This window comes from Papio anubis, chromosome 17 (assembly GCF_008728515.1).
Source record: "Papio anubis isolate 15944 chromosome 17, Panubis1.0, whole genome shotgun sequence".
In the NCBI taxonomy this organism is placed as follows: domain Eukaryota; kingdom Metazoa; phylum Chordata; class Mammalia; order Primates; family Cercopithecidae; genus Papio; species Papio anubis.
The window spans coordinates 36,931,907-36,954,959 of NC_044992.1; the positions used below are offsets into that span (position 1 = coordinate 36,931,907).

The 23,053-nt window shown below is 41.2% G+C and overlaps 1 protein-coding gene and 1 long non-coding RNA gene across 5 annotated transcripts in view; one reads left to right on the forward strand and one right to left on the reverse strand.

Annotated features, from left to right (window-relative positions):
* The first annotated feature begins 1,099 nt into the window (after nt 1-1,099).
* Nucleotides 1,100-7,051, forward strand: TMEM100 (transmembrane protein 100). Of its 4 annotated transcripts, none has more exons than XM_009190305.3 (5): nt 1,100-1,189; nt 2,386-2,479; nt 3,438-3,571; nt 3,926-4,062; nt 5,534-7,051. In XM_009190305.3, the coding sequence occupies exon 5, from the start codon at nt 5,599-5,601 to the stop codon at nt 6,001-6,003; it is 405 nt and encodes a 134-aa protein (XP_009188569.1). In that variant the 5' UTR covers nt 1,100-1,189; nt 2,386-2,479; nt 3,438-3,571; nt 3,926-4,062; nt 5,534-5,598; the 3' UTR covers nt 6,004-7,051. The 4 variants fall into 4 exon arrangements, with proteins under 4 accessions (XP_009188569.1, XP_017806100.1, XP_031513397.1 ...); XM_017950611.2 differs by having other exon boundaries at nt 3,456-3,571; XM_031657537.1 differs by lacking the exon at nt 3,438-3,571.
* Nucleotides 7,052-20,734: 13,683 nt separating this feature from the next.
* The window catches only part of LOC116271050, a 145,386-nt gene continuing 143,067 nt past the window's right edge, over nt 20,735-23,053 (reverse strand). The window contains exon 3 of the long non-coding RNA XR_004179424.1: nt 20,735-20,774. This is a non-coding gene — a long non-coding RNA (uncharacterized LOC116271050). The remainder of the gene's footprint in view (nt 20,775-23,053) is intronic.

The window sequence follows — 23,053 nt, forward strand, 5'->3', positions numbered from 1 at the left end:
TCCAATTGGACTGGGTGATGACTGAGATCAAAGGCATGTGGTGATTGGACAGAGGGCCAAGAGGAACTGGCATCCTCAAGGCTGCTGGAAATTAGCCAGCTCAAACACACCAAGCAAAAGCAAATTGGAAATAAAGACAGGCGAGTAATCAAATGCACGTGGGGGCATGCTTCACAAAATGCAAACTTTATGTGTTCCCAAAGGAGAAATTTCCAGATCTTCAACAGCATAAACTCAATGGGAAAATCAAAACATCCCCTTTTGCAACCTTAGAGCCTGCATCTTTGGCTTCCACTTTAGGGAAATGGGCAAAATGACCTCTTTGTCATAGTAGCCACCATGCTCCCTGCCCTCCTCCACTTCCAGGCCCCTCTCCCTTAAGAAACTTTGTCTCTCATTTTGTTTCTTAAAAAAAAAAAAAAATGAGATTTTCCCAATTTGGGGGCATTCTGTCTGGAACAGCAAATGTTCCCAGCTCTGCCATTTACAATGCCTTTGGTGGAAGGTCACCTCAGAGGTGTGATTTTTCAGTATCACATAATTTCTATGGTGCCTTGACATCCTCTGATGAAGGACACCAATAGGACCACCCCTCTGATGTTATGGAGAGGGTCCACTCAGGCACCAAATGCAATTTTCACCACTGATCTTTATCTTCCTTGTACTCCTTTTATTACCTGCATGTCATGGTGAAAGAGAATAGTTTATGGTCCTATTCCCCTACATACACACTTTCCAACCCCATACTCCCTTAGAAATATAGAGCAAATATTACAAATTCTTTTATGCAGGTCTGATTCACAGAGGGAGAGCATCAGAATGAGGGCTTTGGATAGAAAAAATCTTGCAAATTGGTGCCTGAATAAAGATATAAAAAGAGAGAAGTGAAGGAAGATATTCTTTTCAAACTTGATGCCCTTTCTTGCTCTCTCTATGTGCATATATATAATACACACACACACACACACATATACACATATATGGATTACATTTTCATGGAGGAAAACAGAGTAAAATCCAGCAGCATTTAAGGGATTTCCTCTCACCAAATTGTCTCCGATCCCTTAATTGTGTTTAAGCCTTGCTGAGTACTTTGTTTACGGTCCCTAGTGTGGTGATTTGCATCCCCTTCTCTCGGTTGCTCTTGGCGGGGCAGGCAGCTGTCTCAGTCTAACTCTAGCTGGGAAAGGTAAGGATCTTTGCTTTGCTCTTTGAAAGATCTGGGAAGGAAATGTTGAATGCCTATGGGGGTTAGGGGCATAGATACAATTCATGCATTGGAGGCTTTGAGAAAAGTTCTCCAAACTTAAAGGAGTCTCCTAAAGCCATGTGCTTTAGAAAGAGCTAGAGAGATTTCCTCTTCCTTGTGAAAATAGAGGGCTTGCAGAAATAAGGCTGGTCACATTGTGGATGAAATTTTGCATTTGGGGGCAGGTGTCCCTGAAGGATGCCCAGGGGTGTTTCATACCTTATAGACACAGAGTGCAAGGAGGAATAAACATTCAGAGGCAACAGGCATAGATCACTAGGAATTCTCTTTGAATTTCAATTTGAAGAGGTAAAGTCGGTTAAAGCGTGTGTCAGTGGTTAGGATGACAGGCATCTATTCTTCTGATACAATTTCTGCTTTCTACCAAACCTTTCTACCTCTTTGAATTTAATATACAAATCATCAGTTGTCTACTCAGAGTCTAGAGATGGGTACCTGTGTATCAAGGCAGGTGCACACACCGTGCGAAGGAGCATTGGTGTGAATGAGGCACCTGAGCCTGACAAGGTTGAAGAAAGCTTTGGTATTGGAAGTGATGATAGCTTCGCCCATGCTCCCAGGGCACAGACACACTCACTGTGCCTCATTGTAGACTCAGTCAAGGGCTTACCATAAAAAAAGGTGCCATTGTCCTCTCTTTAGAAGTTCAGTTTTTGCACCTTTCGCTTTGGTAACAGGAAAGCATGTTTTCAACAGAATAAGGTGATATTCAGAGCTTCGGTGAGGTTATTGGGCTATCTTGCAGGTGAAGTGGTACTAGAAAATAGAGGGGAATTGCCCTCAAGGGCCAGAGTTTCCAGGTGAGAAGACAGCTCTGTTAAGGAGCTTCTCAAGAACCTCCATTGGACGTAGCGAGCGGCCCCCATCTCACCATCTTCCAGGGGCAACTTTGGCAAGTTCTGAAATGCCCTGGTTCTAAGTATTCCTGACCCTCAACACCAAGTGACAGCACTCCTCAGGGACGAAGGCTGTCTCTTTAGGTCTGACATTTTTGAAGTGTGAGGATCATGGCGACCAAGGTCCTCCGGGTACTTGCCATGATTCCCCCAAACCTCAGGGACTTTTCAACTTTATTTTTTATAATGACATAACCCTCTGTTTGGCTTTCATTCTAGAATAAATAACTTCCAGTCCCTCTCTTTTTGTGACAAGTCATCAGGGTATTGCTACAACGCAAGGCTGGAGAGACCGTGCTGTGGTAAAGGAGAGGTAAGATGTTGAGAACATCCAAGCCCTTTGCCAGCAATTAGAGAAACATAACAATTTGACAGAAAGACAGAAAACAAATCTCTTCCAAGAATTAATTTGGATTTATGGTTCACAGTATTAATTAGAAGGGGTTATTAACACATGTGCAGATGAAGAAAATGGAGGATGAAAAACTTTTAACTACAAAGTGTAGGATGAGGTCCCGGTATTTTCTCCTCAAAAAGACAATCTTGGGCTTTATGTATTTCAAGGTTTTAAAATGTTCACAGTTTGTCTGTAAGAAACGATAAACCTATAAAGCCACTTACAGGTTTATGGGGGTGGGAAATAGATGTTTAACTTTATTGTTTGAGCGTATGATGTGTCAAGCTGTATATGTTTGAATGTTTAAAATACCTTGTTCCTTAAAGTGGGCCAAGGAACAGAGGTCTTGACATAGGTAGGAGCTTGTTACAGACTTACTGAATCAGAATCTAAGTTTAACAATCTCCCCAGATGATATATGTATCTATTAAAGATTAGGGTTCAAACCAAGGGTTTCTCTGTTACTGGGTGATCTTCGTTAAATTCCTTAACCTCTCTGAGCCTGTTTCCTCATTCGTGAACTAGTGAGAATTAATGTTAATGTGTGACATTTCTTAATATTGTGCCATGTCCAGAGTAGGTGCTCTATAAATGGTAGCAATTATCATGATGATGATAATCTTGGCGCTGCTAAAGTTACCTCCTTGCAAGAGCAGTAAACAATCATGTTTAAATCAATGTGACTGCCTTCCCCCCTTAACCGCAAACATTTGTGCCTCCCACCCTCATTCCTAAATGAATTAACACTGAACAAGTGGGATTTTAAGCTTCAGATGACTATCACGCACATATAAATAAAGAATAATGGGAAAACCTAGGAACATGGATTTTTGCTGGCTTAGAGACTGAATTCAGCTGCCCCATGACTTCACAGCTGTTTCTGCCGCCCTAGAGTGTCTGTCCCCTCAGCTCTGTCCCCTCAGCCGGGTCTGCAACGCTGACTCTGGGATTTTCTTATAAAAATGCCTGATGGACGGGAGGAAGATCTGGAGGTCGGCAGGGGAAAAAGTGAGTCATTCAAATTCACAAAGCAGTCCGCTTAGTAAATGCCGCAAGAGAAAGAAAAGTAAAAGCTGGCTCCTGTCTCTGGGGTATCTGTAGAAATGATTCGGACTTATCATGTCACTGAGCAAAGTTGGGGGAAGCCAAAACTCAGAATCTGCTGGCAAGGAAAAGAACGAAGGAAAAAAAAAAAAATGTTAGGGAGGGGCAAACTGGAGGGGGAGGGAATAAAAAGAGAGAGGGAGGGAAAGACAAGCGTCATTTAGGAACAGAGGTAGCCTGAAAGCAGCAGGAACTCCAGGATTCCAAACCAGACCAGACCTTATAGTAAAGTATTTTTACATCTTTTCTTTTCCCCAGAAGAGATCCCTAATTATTTTATTGACAGCCTTGCTGTTAGAGGCTCTTTCCCAGAAGTTGGACGAAGAGACTCAAGCGTTGCTGTTTCTTCCCTTCCAAGTCAAGTGGTTACTCTGGTAATGGATTGCCTCTCGGAGGTGAGTGTAAGTAATTTGGGGACAGATCTTGATTTTTAGATTAGCTCAATCTCAGCTTTGGGGTGAAGATATCTTTTTCGGACATAATCTCAAGTATCTTTTAACTGGCCTCACCAGAAGTCAGGGTGTCGTTGGACAACAGCGATTAATTAGTTTGGTGATTAAAAATGACATGTGAGTAGGCAGCTCTAAGATTGAGTTCCTTGCTCAGGGAGTGATATTTTGACTTTCCAGAGCAGGGAAGAACCAGTGATGTTTGATCTGGAGTTGAATTTATTTTCAGTGGATGCTTAATATATTCAAAATATTAATCTCATTGAAACAGTCTCAAGTATCTTTCTTTAAACTTGTTCAGTAACTACAACTGCTCAACTGTGTAGCCGCCAGACGGCTTTTTGAGAATGGAAGACAGTGACTCAACCATGTCTGGGCAGCAGACACGTTTTCACTGATTTCTCATAGACAGCATTTCAACCAGATGCTTTTGATCAAAAGTCTCAAGCTTTGTCCTGAAATGTTCAGGTTCAAAATACTTAGAAAGCGTCATTGCAGCAAGTTTTATACACAAGGGCATGGAGGAAAATGAGATTTCCTGAAAACCTAGCATGCTTATTTGTTTCCGCATGTTGTAGTATACATAATATCAAAATTTTGTGTTGAGCTTAATAGAAAATTTGTGTATTGATAACTAATTACTCTAATAATTGATTTTATTTTTGCCAGGAGAAAGCACAAAATTATATCCTATGAAGGGGTTGAATTTTTTTTTCTTATTTTTTCTCTGTCATAGCAGATTGGAAGATAGTGTTACATTTCAGATCACAAATCCCCACCTCATTGTCAATGAATTTTTTGCTGAACTGTGCACCTAAAATGGTGAATAAAAAGATCCCAGGGAGCAGGTTGCACTGTGTTTAATAGTAACACAATAAAGATTTTTTGACTGTCATTCAATGGAGAAGAACATCATTTATTGCTGGCCACTTGCCTTGACATTGATTTTGTGGGCAGCGAATAGGTGACAGTTTGGAAAGAATGCATGTTATGCCCAGCAAGATTGGTGGAGTCTGAGTTGCTGTAAGTTCTGGGATTAACGGTGTGAAATATTGTTTGTAATGTATTCTCCTCTTGAATGAAACCATTTTTGGATTAGGATTCAGGCATTTCTGTGTGTTTAGAGGAAGGAGAAGCAATAGACAAAGGAGAAAAGCTTGTAAAACATTTGTAGACCGCCAGGGTATATTAAACACTGTAAGTGCTTCCTGCTTTTTCTGTCTTCCCTTCACGTGCATCTGCTTCATCTTATTTTTTGCCTAAATGCAAAGAAAATGCAACCAATTCAAAAAAAGAGTAAAGTTGCTTTTCACATGGATCTATGCCTCCTGGAAAAGAGGTGCCTCCCCAGCTTTTTATTTCTGCTTGCAGGGTTCATTCTGATACATGTAGCTGACATCTCCTGTTATCTTCACAGCTTTCACCCTGGTGAGACTGTCCAGATCTAGTCTGCAAACCCAGCTTAGAAGCACTGTTGTAAAAATGACTGAAGAGCCCATCAAGGAGATCCTGGGAGCCCCAAAGGCTCACATGGCGGCGACGATGGAGAAGAGCCCCAAGAGTGAAGTCGTGGTCACCACAGTCCCCCTGGTCAGTGAGATTCAGTTGATGGCTGCTACAGGGGGTACCGAGCTCTCCTGCTACCGCTGCATCATCCCCTTCGCTGTGGTTGTCTTCATCGCTGGCATCGTGGTCACCGCGGTGGCTTACAGCTTCAATTCCCATGGCTCCGTCATCTCCATCTTTGGCCTGGTTGTTCTGTCATCTGGACTTTTTTTACTAGCCTCCAGCGCCTTGTGCTGGAAAGTGAGACAAAGGAGCAAGAAAGCCAAGAGACGGGAGAGTCAGACAGCTCTCGTGGCAAATCAGAGAAGCTTGTTTGCTTGAGACTGAATAAGACCAAATGGGCTATTGGGCCTGGAAAACCTGCTCTGACTTGGTCACCCAATTCACCCAGAACCATGGTGGGAGAGAACAGATTTGGCATTGGAGCAGACTGGAAGAATAGGGGTGGGAGGGTGGAGGGGCTTCTCCTTTGTGAGGAATGACTCATGTCTTCTTTAACGACAAACTTAATCCTAAGGGCTATTTCTGAGACTGCAAAATCAGCTTTCTATTTACATTAAACATTTTGGGGGTCATGGGAGTGCACGGCATTAGACAGCGTTTGGTTCACCCTGTAAAGTAGCCAAGAAAAGATGAGAATATAACAAGATAGGCCTGGCACACTAGACATTTGCCTCCAAAAGAAATAACCCACAGTCTTAAGATGTACCATAAAAATGTTCTGCCAAGGATCTAAATTACCTTGGGCTTCGCATATATCTATGAAATTCTGTGATAATTTTTTGCAATACATTGATTCACTGGCATCTGTTTTTATTTTTCACTTTTAATAACTCATCACTGGTGGTAATTTATCTTGAAGAGTAAACTAATATTTTTTATATTTTAACATTGGACAGTTTTAGCCAGTTGTAATGATGTGTCAGAAGTAAAGAAAAACCCATTAAAGGTCTAGCTAATAGATGCTGTTGGGGGTTAAATTAATAGTAAAATAATCCAATATAGCACTTTTGATGATTTTTATATAAAAATCAAGTGTACATTTCATTCAGAATAATAAATACTTATTGCTGCTAAAACATCTTAAATGGTTGTTTCTGTTGTAGTTATTTCTATTGCAGTTCCAAATTGCTATATTCCCTTGTCTCATTTGCAAGTTCTCAATTATATTTCTCTCAAATGGACAGGTTCCTTCTTCTTTACTGGAGGATTTTTGTTTTTATCATATTGGTTTTTCATTACTTCTGAATAGTCTTAATTACATTTACTAAATTCTAAAGGAGTTCTGTGCTATTATAATTAGGAAATCAATGTCTTTGGTCAGGAACTTTATAATGTGCTATTAAATGTATATTACATTTTTGTGGAATCAGTTGTTAATTATTTGCTTAACACATACACAAGCACCAACTATATACCAGGCATAATGTAGATTCTCAGGCTTCTTACTCAGTTAGATCTAATACAATGCAAATAAAGTTACTGCTTGAATTCTTCAGTGGACATTGAGCTAGTCCACAGCTAGGACTCTACCCTATAACTCCAGCCAGAAATACAGCTCATTCATTAATTTAAACCATCTTAAACTAGAATAGAAAGATAGGCATGAAGGTTTCTTAAAACTTGGAAAACAAAATCAGCCTAGCATAGCACAGTCATTGAAAGTCTTTCTATCCAGGAATTTAATTAAACATGGCAGGAGCCCTTGAGCCCTTACTACTCCCTCTTGCACAGGTAGTTTTTGTAAGTGGAAACACCATAATGATGACTTTGCAGGTCAGATGGTGTCACATACAGATCAACATTCCTCCCAACCAAATGCAAGTTTAGGGGGCTGTGCTCATTTCAATGCAAGTGACTCTGTGCCTTCACATACCTCTTCTCTGTGCAAAGATATTCAAAGCCCATCCCCACCCCCCTGCCGCCACATTGCTGTATGAATAAATTACTCAGACAAGGTTCAAGATTCTCTAGTCTGATCCAAAAGGATGTATCCAGTTTTCATGCTCATTCTAACCCCCAAACCTCCTTATGAGTTAGCCAGAATAGACTATTCACCATTCTTGCACCCGACTCTGGTTTTCCTGCTCTATGTCTGTCCAAACTTGTGTTTTTCCTAGCTTATAATGCATTGTTTCCTTGATTTTAATCTGCCCAAATCCTGCTTCTCATCAGCACTCAGCTCAAATGCTACGTCTTCCCGGAAGCCTTCCCTTTTATCTGAATGTAAATGCTCTTTTGTGAGTTCATCTTTTATTCTCTGATGGCACCTTTTATTTTCTGTCGTGTTCGTGGCCTAAGTGTTATCCTTATTCCAAAGCTCCTTAGAAGTGTGTGATAGATCCTCTTTTTACCCCTAGTGTAATACCTAACATAATGGTTTAAGCAGATTAAGTATTCAATAAGTACCTAATTAAGGTGCTAAATGAGCCAAAGAATAAAAAATCACAAAGTGAATGGTTTATCCAGAATTATAGTCCATCCTAAACTCATTAAAGAAAAAGGTTTAGTTCTCATTTTTCCCCCAAAGAGGCCATCTCACTCTCTATTATGCCTCTACCGTAAGCAGCAGTTGGAGGTGAATATTTACTCTCTATACTTCTCTAGCCTGACCTGGCCTTCAAAATGCTTGAAAAGCAAACTCATGATTTCCGGCCACCAGGGGGCCCCATGCTGCTATTTGAGTCCCAAAAGAAACAGTTCTATGGAAAGACCTAAATTGTAATGACCAAAATGGGATCAGATCTCTCCTAGATGTGAGGAGTTGGTGGAGATTCCCCATTTATCCCACCCTTACACACTTCCCTAAGTCACTTCACAGTGGCTATCTAGGGGTTCTGTTAGTACAGGAAAGACTTGCTCCGTTTAGGGAGCTTCTAGTCACATTAAAAGGTATATACTATTACAGTGTAAGACACAGAGATAGTTCTACACACTGTGAATCCCAACTCCCACGAAGTGAATAAACCCAAATTGAGATTGCAGATTATCACAATTATATCATAACATGTCTTTATTAGGTAAGGTCTATCTTTACAAATGGTTGTATTATATACAAATTTATGCAGATGTTAAATGAATGCACATAAAATGCATGCATAAATGTATTAAAAAGATATTCTGACTCCTCCCTAGAATATCAGAAACCAGCTGTTATCACCTAGTGGAATTCCCCCTAAATCCACAGATCCCAGAGTGCACAGAAACAACTTTTAGCCTTTTTCTGTGCAGCTGGTCTCTGGCCCAGGTGAGAACTACAGTTGCGTGGTGGCTCTGCTCTCCCCACCTTACTACCTTGGTTAATCTAGGGAATTTCGCCTAGAGAAACTGCACAAAGAAATCATGTGATAGCAAAGAAGTTTGAGGCCAGAGGATGAACCCCAAAGAGACAGATCACAAACCCTCAAACCTACTTTCCACCCCCACCATCCCTAACGAGAAAGAGAGGAATACAGGAGAGAGACAGAAGACAATAGATATCCTGGTCTCCAGGGAAGTCTTATGGTTTTGAACTTGGAAGATCTTGATATTAAAGTGCTTGATAGTGTAACAGGACTCAACTGTACCTGATACTCTTCACCACACCCTGAGGCTAGGAGCATACGTGTCCACTGCACTTTACAATTGAGGAAACTATAGTTCAGAGAGGTTAAGCGACTGTTCAGCTAAGATCTCATAGCAGGCAAGCCCTAGCACCAGGACCAATATGTTGACCACACATTGTAGTTGCCTCAGTGTCTTAAACCTTTGGGCTGCTATAACAAAAGTACCACAGACTGGGTGACTTATAAACAACAGAAATGTTTCTCTCTCACAGTTCTGAAGGCTGCGAAGTCCAATATCAAGGTGCCAGTATGTTCCATGTCTGGGGAAGGCCCACTCTCTGGTTCATAAGTGAAGCCTTCTTGCTGTGCCCTCGGATGGTAGAAGGGGCGAAGGAGTTCTCTGTGGCCTGTTTTACAAGGGTGGTAGTGCTATTCAAGAGAATTTCACCTTCATAACCGAATCAACTCCCAAAAGCCCCACCTCCAAATATCACATTGAAGATTAGGTTTCAACATATAAATTGGGGGATGGAAGGGAACAGATATTCAGTCTATAGCACCCAATTGTTTTTTGTTTTTTTGTTTGTTTTCTTTTTTGAGATGGAGTCTCACTCTATTGCCCAGGCTGGAGTGCAATGGTGCGATCTCGGCTCACTGCAACCTCCGCCTTCCGGGTTCAAGTGATTCTTCTACCTCAGCCTCCTGAGTAGCTGGGATTACAGGTGCCCGCCACCACGCCTAGCTAATTTTGTGTGTGTGTTTTAGTAGAGACAGGGTTTCACCATATTGGTTAGGCTGGTCCCCAACTCCTGACCTCGTGATCCACCTCCTCCGCCTGCCAAAGTGCTGGGATTACAGGTGTGAGCCACCACACCCGGCCTACAGCACCCAGTTTTATGCTTAGCCATAACCAAAATCATTTCCAGAATGTCTCTTTAGCAAAAGGAGACAATACAGGTATTACAACACCTACTTTTGAAAAACTCTTGTTAAAGTATAATTTACACACAGAAAGTTGTACAGCTCAATGAATTTTCATAAACTTGTGGAATTAACATCCAGACAAAGATACTGAATATTGCCAGCACCCAAAAGCTCCCTTTGTATCTACTTTCCATCAGTATCTCTCCAGGCGAAACCACTATCTGGCCTCTAACACCCAGAGTTGTGTTGCCTGGTTTTTAACTTTGCATCAGTGGAATCATATCAAGTATACCATTTGTTCCTGGCTTCTTCTTGCAACATTATGTTTATGAGCTACAATCTATATTGTTGTATGTAGTTATAAATGGTTCGTTCTTATTGCTGTGTAGAATTCCGTTGTACAAATACAGTATCATTTATTTATTATTTCTACTGTTGATAAACATTTGGATAGTTTCTGTTTTTTAACGACTCAAGATAGGCCAGCCTCTAACAGGGCACCACACGATCGTGGACTCCTGGTATTCACACGATTCTGTGGTCTCCTCCCACGCTGTCCCAGAATTGGTTTGTGTAAACAATAGAATACGGCAGAAGGGATAGAAGTTGACTTCCAAGACTAGATTATGACAGATACCTTGGCATCTTGGTTTTTCTCTCTTTTGATTGCTCCCACTCTCCCTCTCTCCCTCTTTCTCTGAGGGAAGCTATCTACCATGTTCTGAGGACACCCAGGCAGCCATGGACGGGCCCATGTGGTGATAAACTGAGGCCTCCAGCCAACAACTAGAGAAGAACTAAAAACTGCCAGCCACTACCTGAGTGAGCGTGGAGATGGGTATTTTCCCAGAGGAGTCTTCCAAGGACTGTGTTCCCGGATGACAGCTTGACAGACCTCATGAGAGACCCACCCAGCCAGGGCTGCACTGTGACTTTATGGGACCTACGCACTTTTGTCTTTGTGTGCCCCTTCCTCTGTTACAACAAAAAGGAAGTATCTCACTGACTGGAAGGAGGAAATTGTACTAACAAGCATCATGGGCCCTAGGCCTGGTGCCTGCTGTACCTAACGGGTACCTTGGCCCTGAACCCAGCTACGTTATTCCCAAATTCCTCAGCCACAGAAACTGTGAGATAATAAAGGTCTGTTGTTTTGAGTTGCTAAGTTTGGGGGTAATATGTTCTGCAGCAGTAGGTAGCTAATATTGTGCTATGAAGAAATTTCTTCTACATGATTTTTGATGTATGTATGTGCATGTTTCTGTTGAGGGTAGACCTTTGTGTGAAATTCCTGGATTAAAGGACAGTATGTGTTCAGTCTTATTGCCAGAAAGTTTTCCAAAGTAGTGGAATTAATGTGCGCTTCTGCCAGCACTCTTGAGTCTGGATGCACTACATCTTCAGCCATTTTTTAGTATTTTTCCTCTTTTTTTTCATTTTAGCGATTTTTATGGGTATAACATCTGCTTTATAAGTATTGAGAAAGGAGACGTAGCACAAGAATGTGGGCTTGATAGGGCAGAGCAAGTTAGGGACAGGAGAAGGATTTGGAATGGTAAAATAGGATTTAAATTTGGACTTTGGAGGAGCAAAGCAGTGAGAGAGAAATTCTTGGGGAAGTGCTCTGGAGATCAGGAAACCAAACTAGAGACTGGAAGTTTAAGTCGTCACAGTCCCAACTTCAGCATTTATCAAGCATTCACTATGCTCCAAAGGTCATATTCTGAGCTCCACATGAAATATCTCATTTGATCCTCACAGCTGTCCAGTGAAATAGATACCATTATTGTCTTCATTTCACAGATAAGGAAACCGAGACACAGATGAAGCCAATTAATTGAGATCACATAATGAGCACAACTTAGGGCTTGAGTTCAAAATCCAGAACTCACTCACTTAGCCACGCTGCCTATCCTGCCTGGTACACAGTAAACTGTCAGTACCTGGTTCTTGAAGGAATGTCTCACGTAGAAGCTGAGCAACACAGTCTCAAGAGTCTAAGCTAAAGAGTGGGGCCAGGTGGAGTGACTCAAGCCTGTAATCCCAGCACTTTGGGAGGCCGAGGCGGGTGGATCACGAGGTCAGGAGTTCAAAACCAGCCTGGCAAACATGGTGAAACCCAGTCTGTACTAAAAATACAAGAAAATTAACCTGGCGTGATGGCGGGTGCCTGTAATCCCAGCTACTCAGGAGGCTGAGGCAGGAGAATCGCTTGAAACCAGAAGGCAGAGGTTGCAGTGAGCCGAGATCGCACCACTGCACTCCAGCCTGGACGAAAGAGCAAAAAACTCTGTCTCAAAAAAGTAAAAATAAAAAAAATAAGGTCAGCAACAGTTTTGAAAAACCCAGACTAAAATTAGAGATTATTATGGAATGATTTGCCATCTGAAGCCAGGACTTTTTCTGACAACCTCCACCTATTTGTAGCATTTAACAAATATCAAAACACTCTCTCCTGAGTCTCATGAGGCTCAGGACCCCAGCCACATCTTCTGCCACCAAAGATATGGCTGATGCTTTCATTCTCATCCTCCTTGAGTTTCTCTTGTGGAAAATTCAAAATTCAGAATATACGCCAGCCTCAGCCTGCCACTAGAGGCACAGTGTGAAGGAAGTACATATCTGGAAACCATAACACATGTCAGGGGAAATCAAAGAAGACTTCCTGCAGGTGGTGACTTGACAAGCCCACCTTCCTGGTTAACTCCTTTATCAGGACAGATAAAGGAGTTAACCAGGTGATGGGAATCAAGGAGGAGCAATCAGGAGCATTGACAGAGGGAACACCATGAGTGAACACTGACAGGTGACGGTGAGAGCTAGCCTTCAGCCTCTCCACCTCACTGGGTGAAAATTAAAGAATTTGTTAAGGATATCTATCAACCGCAAAATTCTGTCCAAGCAAAGGGGTTAAATAACTCCAATATCCATAGAGCTCAAACCTATAATCAGATAATCAAACGTTCAGGTTTTTTTTTTTTTTTTTTTTTTGAGAGAGAGTCTCACTCTGTCACCCAGGCTGGAGAGCAATGGTGCCATCTCGGCTCACTGCAATCTCTGCCTCCCATGTTCAATTGATTCTCCTGCCTCAGCCTCCCAAGTAGCTGGGATTACAGGCACCTGCCACCATGCCCGGCTAATTTTTGTATTTTTAGTAGAGACGGGGTTTCTTTATGTTGGCCAGGCTGGCCTGAAATTCCTGACCTCAAGTGATCCGACCACCTCGGCCTCCCAAAGTGCTGGGATTTCAGGAGTGAACCACTGTGTCCAGCCAAATGTTCAGGTTCTTATATTGCACAAGCACTTCAATCTGTAAGCACTTGGGAATCATTAATAAAAATATATTATTATAACTAAAATCTTTCTCCTCACCATCATATCAAATACTATCTTCCTAAAGACACCATAGCACTGTGGTTAAAGCACCCGGGCTTGGAATCCAGCTTTATCACTTACTACCTGTGTACCTCTGCACAAGTCAGTTTCTCTCTGCCTCAGTTTCCTCATTAACAAAATGGGAATAATGTTGGTTCATAAAAGGGTTGTAGTAACTACTAATAGAGTTAATAGATATAAAGTGCTTATGACAATGCCTGCTACTCAATACATTAGGTAGGATTACTGTCTGTCTCAAAGTTGACATATGCTTTGAGTGAATCTGTGTGACCCATAAAACTACAGAAGCTACAAGAAAATCAGTTAAATAGGACATTAATAGAAAAACAGCAGCTTACGTCGTGAGTGAAATTGCAAATACTTAAGCTCATAGTAGTGTCTACAAAAAAAATAAATTGCAAATACTGAGAGAAAATTCAAATCCATGCATATATCAATTTTTTTGGCCAAAACTAAGGTTCTTTGTGTTCAGCATATCTATATCCAAATTTATATAGCTAAAAAGTAACTTTGATGCTATCAAACTACCTAATAGAGGGCCAATTAGCATTTCCCTGGTGCTTTAAGGTGGACATAGCATTTTCACTTGCATTGCCTTGCTAATTATTTCCAGACACTCTATAAAACGTTATCCTCATTTTTTGATGTGGTAACTGAGGCTTGGAGAGATTAAATGGCTTGCTCATGATGAAATAGTGCATATGTGATAGAAATGACTCACACCCAGATCTAGAGCTCTTCTGGCTGCAAATTCTTCTTTCCATTGCAATTTTGCCACTGTCTTGCTAATGCAGGCATTGTAGTTTCCCATGGAATGTCCTCCCTTGGGCCATGAAGTTAAGGATGGTTCATCAAGCCTAGAAACTGGTTGTGTCTACGGCTACATTCCTTCTGATTGTACCAGATGTGGGGGGAAAAAAAAGTTATACTGGTGAGTTAAAATTTGCATCAATATCTATAATAAGTGTAGAAACCATGTAGAAAATATAACATGATCATACAGTGTGGTTTTTTTTACTAACAGGCTCATGTTACTTTGAGGTTTCTGTTATTGTTGTTTGGGGCTTTTGATTTTTGTTGCTGTTGGGTTTTTTTTGTTTTTGTTTTGTTTTGTTTTGTTTTTTATTTTGTTTTTATTTTTGAGATGGAGTCTCACTCTGTCGCCCAGGCTGGAGTGCAGTGGCATGATCTCGGCTCACTGTAAGCTCCTCCTCCCGAGTTCATGCCATTCTCCTGCCTCAGCCTCCCAAGTAGCTGGGACTACAGGTGCCTGCCACCACCCAGGGCTAATTTTTTTGTATTTTTAGTAGAGACGAGGTTTAACCATGTTAGCCAGGATGGTCTCAATCTCCTGACCTCATGATCCACCTGCCTCAGCCTCCCACAGTGCTGGGATTACAGGCCTGAGCCACCGCGCCTGGCCGTTGTTGTTGTTTTTAATAATAGAAGCTTACATCTCAACAGAACGTAAGACATGGTCTTGACTGGTGGTTTCCAAATGCCTGTCTGAGTACTGACTGCATCAGACTCATCATAGGTGCTGACCCCAGAAATTCTGGTTAAGTAGGCTCAAAGTAGGATAAAAGTAATAATACTTTGAGCATAAAAGTAATGGGAGTAAAACCTACTTTCTATTGATATCCCCTTCCTTTCCAAGTTAATCACAAATTTTCATGGGCCATAGCCTCATGTGTGTTCTAGTCTTGCTGCATTAGTTGTGGTACGACATTGGTAACTAAATGAATCAACGATAATAGACACTATTCACAATCCAGCCACTCAGCAGATAGTCACATCCTTAAAATACCCTTTGCCTAAGGAATCCTGAAAAGCAGTGGGCACAGAGAAGAAAACCCAAACAAGAGGAGCTGAGAAAGCTCTCTGTGTTGTTTTAACATGGAGTGGATCATCCAGTGTTGAGCTGCAGTGGATCTGACACCCATTGCTCACAAGTTCTCAAGCGTTTTCAATGGGAAGTGTAGGCCATGTCCAAAAAAAATAGAATGACACTTTTGCTCCATCTCAGCCTCCTATCGAGAAAAGCAAACACAGATGATTTTCCATTTCAAGTTCAAATACAGAATGGATTGCTTCTTGTTTTGCTTGACTAGAGTAGTTGATGAGGGTTCAGAGACTGGCAGCCTGCCAGTCATAAATCAGTTGTGATCACATTGTGGTATGAACTCAGAAAAACAAGTAGACAAGAGTAAAGGGGTAGAGCCAGAAAAAATGTAAGTATGGAGAAGATGTGACTGTAATTATGAGTATTTCAAGTGCCCAGCACATGGATAGAGTTTATTGCCTTTCTCTACAGAGTGGCTAATACAGAGAGAAAAGGGGTATTTGGAGACAGGGTTTGTGTTGCCACACTTCTCTGCAACTAGGCCCTATAATAAAGTGCTTGCATCAGAGGAAGGCTGACCACACATTTTAGCACTTTAACAGCTCTAACTTAATCATGGCAGGAAGCTTCTCTGCTACTCGGAGAACAAGTTGCGTCACTAGGAACATCTGACTACAGGATCTAGTGTCAATCACTTTCCCTAAGGTCATTAAAAAATACGAGGGTGTCCCCTTACAGCATAAAGGCTTTGCCCAAGTGACAATTAAGAGGAAACACATAACATGATAAATAATTGAACAGGTGGATTAAAGAAATGCCTTTCCTGTGTAAAATAAGAGGGACGATTGACAGTTGTAAATCCAGGCTCTTTGGTGCATCTCCTCCACAGTTCAAGGTTCTAACCATTTGAACTGCTCTTTTTCTTTATTTTGCCTTTCTTGACTGTTCAAGGAATACTCTTTGGCCTCATAGAGTCAGAGAAACATTAGAGAAAGGCAACACCTCAGAAGTTCCCAAGAGCAGCTTTCAAAGGCTGCCTGCCAATGAGTGGTGTTGCAAAAAGCTGCCCAGTGAGTGGAATAATATTCTGGACTTGGTTTGTGTAAAACAAGCTCTGCTGTGGATCAAATGGCAAGTCTGTCTGCTCATCTGATTTAATAAATGCCCTGTTTGACTTGCTGGTGCCAAAACACCTGCGAAGTACAACATGCGTGTCACCTTTTCCCCTAGGGTCTTATGTTTGGTTTAGGAGCTTGTTCTTCTCCCAGACCAACCGTATGGTATATGTCTCCAAAATCAGGACAAAGGGTGGCAATTTACTATGTCATTCATAGCAGTCCAAACAGCTTGGCTATTGATGTCCTGGGAAATATTTAACACCAGAGAGTTCTTGTATCTCCGAATTGGTAATCATTCTCCAATAGATGCTTTTCCAACAGAGGAAAAGAGAGAGAGAGAGAGAGAGAGAGAGAGAGAGAGAGAGAGAGAGAAGGAAGGAGAAAAGAGAAAAGGAGCAAACACAGCGACTTTCAGAAACAAGCCACCATCCTAGTTTCTATTTGCAGCCCAGCGGCAGTATTTGAAGTTCCCAGTGAAAATAAAACCCTTGAGCTTGGAACTCCTGCTACCATGGCATATTTTTAAATGGTTACGAAAGGAGTCTGAGCATTCAGTCTGGCAATACCCAAGGTTCTTGAGCCATCCTGTGGACAGTAATTGAGATTCATCAAAACAGGTAGAGCCCTGTTTCACCAAGCTAGGTAAAGGAAAGGCAAGGATAGAAATTGAGACAATGAAGAAGGCAGAAGGGGCAGAGAACTCAACTAAGTGATTCCCATATTCCAAAACAGAAAAATTAACCACACTGCAATTTTTGGTAACAGAATTTGAAAACACAACCAATTTTTTAAAGAAAAAACTTATTAAGAAAAAATTAAGAACCTCTACTAAGGCAAGAGAGAATAGTGTAATGAACCCCAGGGAACCATCTTTGGTTTCAATAGTTCTCAACTCCCACCTACCATCAGATTATTTTGTAGCATATCCTGGACAACATGCAAAAGATGATGTACAATCAAACTTTTATAAGGTTTATGATTGGCTGTAGTTTAATTAGTGCAGTTAGATACTGTCTACAGGAGACCAATTAGGTATTTTTTAAGCATTTTTACTTTTTAAACAGTATTTTTTTCTAAAAAAAAATGTTTAAAATAATTTCCCCCGAATTTTCATAAACAAGTTTCCCCTGAATTTTCATCAGGTTCATCTCAGTTTTGTTAACCTCTTTTTGGTGGTACTCTGATGACTGGACAATGGGTTATACACCAATAAACAGCAGATCTGTAGTCTTGCAGGAGGTGGAGCTTTGGGGAAGCAAGGGGGGAGTGGAGATGTGTACTTGAGATGAGTGCTGACCCCAGGAAAGCGTGCAAAATGCAGTGTGAGATTACAGGGGGTACCAAGGAGCACAGAGATCAGAGAGCCTCTGCCGGTTACTACGGTCACTGCATGGTCTACAGCCAAGGTTTCTCTTTGATCTTCGTCCTTCAGACCATATTATTAATCTCCCCAGAGAGCTGCCCTTTCCCTCCTCACACACCCAGTCCAATCCGGAATCACAAAAGGGCAAGGAAGGCTGGGAGTGAGCATCCAAATATATTAACTTCCCAGGCAGCTCTGCAGCTCTGTCTCATCTATGTAATGGGGAGAAGTGAAAGCAAAACATTACAAACACAGTGGCCATTCATTTCCAATTTTTTAATAAATGCAAATACAGATTTAGCAAAGATATAAATTATAATGTTTAAGGAGTTTTTTCGTTTTAATTCCATGAAGATGAATGACAGGGTTACTCATCTGCAGCACCTAACTTCCCCAGTGCATTCAATTATATTCTCATAAATGCAAACTAAGTTATATGTATTTCAGTATTGCATACATTCAATGCAATAGATATTTTTAAGCTCATAGTATTTGCAAAGCACTGTTGTAAACCCTGGGGAAAATAAAAAGTTGAGTGATAAATGGTCACTGGTCAAAGCTAGACCATATGAATAAGAAAAGCACAAAAATAAAAAATAAAAATAAACGGTCACTGGGCTCAGGGAGTTTGCAATATAACAGTCGTCATAAGGCAAATACAAACACGGCCATAATGCAACGACGACATCTAAATCCAAGAAAAGGAAACAAACTGAGTGGCAAAAAAATGTTATCAGCAGAATGTGATGAAGATGCAAAGTGGAGAAATGTTTCTTAGAGACGAGAGTGGAGGAATGAAAGACTTCTTGGAAGAAATAGCATCTGACATGGGCCTTGAAGCTGGGACAGAATTTCAATTGGTAAAATTGGGATTGAGAGAAAGAAAGTTTCTTCAAGAAGAGGAAAGGCTAAAGAAAAAGGAAGCATATGAGAATAGGTAGAACAGGTTCAGGGAAACACATGCAGTTCATGTTAGAGAAACAGTAGGTTATCTTTAGGGCAGAGGAGGAGAATAGGACTTAGAAGACAAGTTGATTGCATCAAGGCAAATAAAATACCTCTCATGGGGTTAAATGCACAAAATCTGGAGCAAGATTATCAAGATCCTGGCTCTGACTCTGAGCTGAGTGACCTTGGAGGAGTCACTGAGACCTTAAACCTCAAGGTCTTTGTCTACAAAATCAGGATCTGAACAGTGCCCACCTCTTGCGGTTGTTATTTCATTACCTTATCAGTGGGGCATAATGAGGTTTCCCTGCATTGTGCAGGAGAGGTAAGGCCATTGCAGCTCACGGTGTGTTAGACTGGGGTGGAATGTAGCCTCTGCAACTACCTACCCAGAGCTGAGCTGATCCCAGATGGGTCTGAAGCCCAGAACCTCTCATGATAAGGAGATTCTTCTGGAAGACCGTCTGCTAGCAGGACGGCAGAGCTGAGCCTAGATAGAAAGTATATTTGCAATTCCAGAGAGGCTCAGCCAGCAGCAGCATTTTGTGTTAATTTGCTGGAAGGGCCACCTGCAGTTAACGGCTGGAGAGGGACCCATGTTCTGAGGAGCTATGATAAAAGTTTCCAGTTTTTATTTTGTTTACCTTATAACACGGCCAGCTCTGTCTTCATTACACACCCCAGCCCCTAAGCCGAGGATGCTTTCCAGTTGAAAAGGTCTCCAATGTGGAAAGAAAAAAGGGTGGGGAGTGAGTACCTTGTGATGTGACCTGACAGCATTGGGATAGACAGGTCACCTCTCGGCTCCCTCCCCTTCCCAAGGTTTTAAATCCTTTCCTCCTGGAAGGGGTGGAGTAAGAGCTGATGCCAATTTATTGGGTCACAACTGGGTGTCTCTCCCTTCCTGAAAGACCTGGCAACATCTCTTCTGCCATTGTGATTATGAAGAAAGCATTCACGAGGATAATTATCTAATCATGGAATTAGCCTTGGTTCATGTGGCAAGCATTAGAAGACTCTTAAAAATCTAATAGGAAAAAAAAAGGCCCACATCAGGAAACAGCACTGGTAATTGCACCCTAAATGATTATTAGACATGAACACTATTAAGATCTAGGATGAATATTTATAAGCAATTATCAAACAAAATTGGCAGATATTTATCATGAACACTTACCCCATGAAAGACATTGTCAACTTCTCCTACTTGATTTCCTCCATTTAAGTCATTGCACTGTCTAGTCTAATTTTCTCGAATTGTGGTCTTAGTGACCATCTGATTCTGAATTCCTTTGAGTGCTTATTAAATATTTGGATTTCCAAGCACTACCTTAGGTCTATGATATCAGAATTTCTAGGAGATGAAACCAAAATATCAGAATTCAAAATACCTTTTACTAGGAAAATTTGAAGCATATTCCAAAACAAAGAGAAAAATGCAATGGACTACCATGTATCTATTGCCTATCTTTAATAATTATCAAATTATGCCCAATCTTATTTGATTAATACCCCATCCCTGATTATTCTGTGGCAAGTCCCAGATATCATTTCATTTGTAAATATTTCAGCATGTATCTCTGAATGATAAAGACTTAAAAAAACTAAAAACCATTATCATACCTTAACAAATTAACAAAATTCCCATTATATCAAATATCTAATCCGTGTTCAAATTTCCCATGTTGTCTCACAATTTTTTGCATCAAAAACCAAGTAACCGTCCTGCATTGCAACTGCTGATGTATCTCTTGCTTCTTTTGTTTGCCCCTCTGTATTAGTCATCTTCACGCTGATATAAACATACTACCTGAGACTGGGCAATTTATAAACAAAGGAGGTTGAATTGACTCACAGTTCTGCACGGCTGGGGAGGCCTCAGGAAACTTATAATCATGGCAGAAGGCAAAGGGGAAGCAAGGACCTTCTTCAGATGGCAGCAAGAGAAAGAAGGACTGCAAGCAAGAGAAATGCCAGATGCTTATAAAACCATCAGATCTCATGAGAACTCATTCACTGTCATGAGAACAGCATGGCAAGAGCCTTCCCCATGATCCAACCACCTCCCACCTGGTCCCTCCCTCCACACGTGGGGATTATGGGGATTACAATTTGAGATGAGATTTGGGTGGGGACACAGACCAAACCGTACCACCCTCCATCACTCTTTTTTCCCCCTTGCTTCTTACTTATTGCAGAAACTGGGTTGTTTGTCCCATAGAACTTTCCACAGTTTGCATTTTGCTGGTTATATCCTTGTGGTGTCATTTAACATGGCCCTTTGACCCCACGTTTCCTTTAGTTTATATAACAGTTTATTAAAAATTAACTTTGTAGTCCGCTATATATTTTATTTTATTATTTATTAAGTATATAATAGCTAATAACAATTGTCGTATTATTCATTAAGTGTAAAGTCCTCATTAGATTCAGAGTTGATGTTCTTGGCAAGAATATAGGTGGTGTGAAGTTTCAAATGCTTCCATCTGGCGGCACTATGCATCAGGTTGTCTTTTTGTAATATGAGTAGCTATTGATCATTGCTCAGTTCCACTAACTCATTGGGGAATATGGCTCTTTATTTTTATTTTTATTTTTTTATTTTTATTTTTTATTTATTTATTTATTTATTTATTTATTTATTTATTTATTTAGAGACGGAGTCTCGCTCTGTCTCCCAGGCTGGAGTGCAGTGGCCGGATCTCAGCTCACTGCAAGCTCCGCCTCCCGGGTCCACGCCATTCTCCTGCCTCAGCCTCCCGAGTAGCTGGGACTACAGGCGCCCGCCACCACGCCCGGCTAGTTTTTTTTTTTTTTTGTATTTTTTAGTAGAGACAGGGTTTCACCGTGTTAGTCAGGATGGTCTCGATCTCCTGACCTCATGATCCACCCGTCTTGGCCTCCCAAAGTGCTGGGATTACAGGTTTGAGCCACCGCGCCCGGTGGCTCTTTATTTTTAAAGCAATCTAGATTCTCCTAATTTTACACATATTAAAGCTCAAGAATTCTGCTCCAGTCCTTCCATGCTGCTGGTAGAGTTATCCTATGAAAACGCAAATTATACCATCGCCCTTCAATAAACTCTTCTAATACAACAGATTAAGGCTAAGCAAGACAATCCTTTTGAGTGTGGAAAGAGTATATCAGCCTTTCATCTAGTGTTACTTTTTCCTTCAATATGAAATAAATATTATTAATACATCATGTATGGATCGATCATAGCACTGTAAAAAATTTATAAGTAAGCATACGTATATTTCGGGGGCAGCTCAAAGCACTTTATTGATGGGATGCACAAGCAAAAAGTTTTGGTGTCTGTGGCTTAGAGGATGGGGCCCACATCCTTAAACTTGTCAGACAGGGAATCCACTTCCCCGGCTTTATCTCTCACTACCCTCCTTCCCCTCACCACATGTAGTCACACTGAACCTCAGTATTGCCATGTCCTTTCCCATCTGTGTTAAATTAACTTTAGCCTAAAACTGCCTCCTTACATATTTTAAGTTCAACTTAAAGATTTCTCCATACACAGTGAGTAGTCACCTAACTGGATGCGTAAACAGACTGTAACCTACTCTTGTATCAATCACCAAGTTTTGGCAGTCAACTCTTCAAACTATGTTGAAATAAGACAAATAATGAGCTGTTACCAATCTGGCTGTTTATGTACCTCACTTCCGTTTTCTGTACATCATTTTCCTTTTTCTGCCATCAACCTTCTTCCACCACTTTGACTGTGTTGGAGTCTTTCTGAACCTATTCTGGTTTGGGAGGCTGATTCATGGACTGTCCTTTGCTCAGTTAACCTCTGTTAAATTTAATTTGTCTAAGGTTTTTCTTTTGACTCTTCATGGCTCGTGCCCACCTTGTGCCTTCATTGCCCTTCCCTGAGTTCACTGCCGTCTCTATGGAAGCTTACCAGAAGAACTTTTGCTTCAGCACTGTAACGTGCCTAGTGCATACCTCCATCTTGGCTCTTATCTTTTTGAAGTGTGACTGTTCTTTACATGTGTGCCATTCACTATACATAACATCTTCATGAGTACAGTGGCTGTATCTTTTTTGTCTCCTAGCCCAAGCCCTGGTTCATAGAGTGGACTCAGAAAATGTTAGGATGATTAAGAAAGATGAAATTTGAGCTGGATATGGAAAAACATAGAAGTGAGAAGGGCAATCTAGATGCACCATTGGCGTGGAAAAACACAGTGGTGGAAACAACAAGACATATTTCGGA

Coding starts and splice junctions, on each gene's coding strand:
- TMEM100 (XM_009190305.3), top strand. CDS start 5,599: ATGACTGAAGAGCCCATCAAGGAGATCCTGGGAGCCCCAAAGGCTCAC.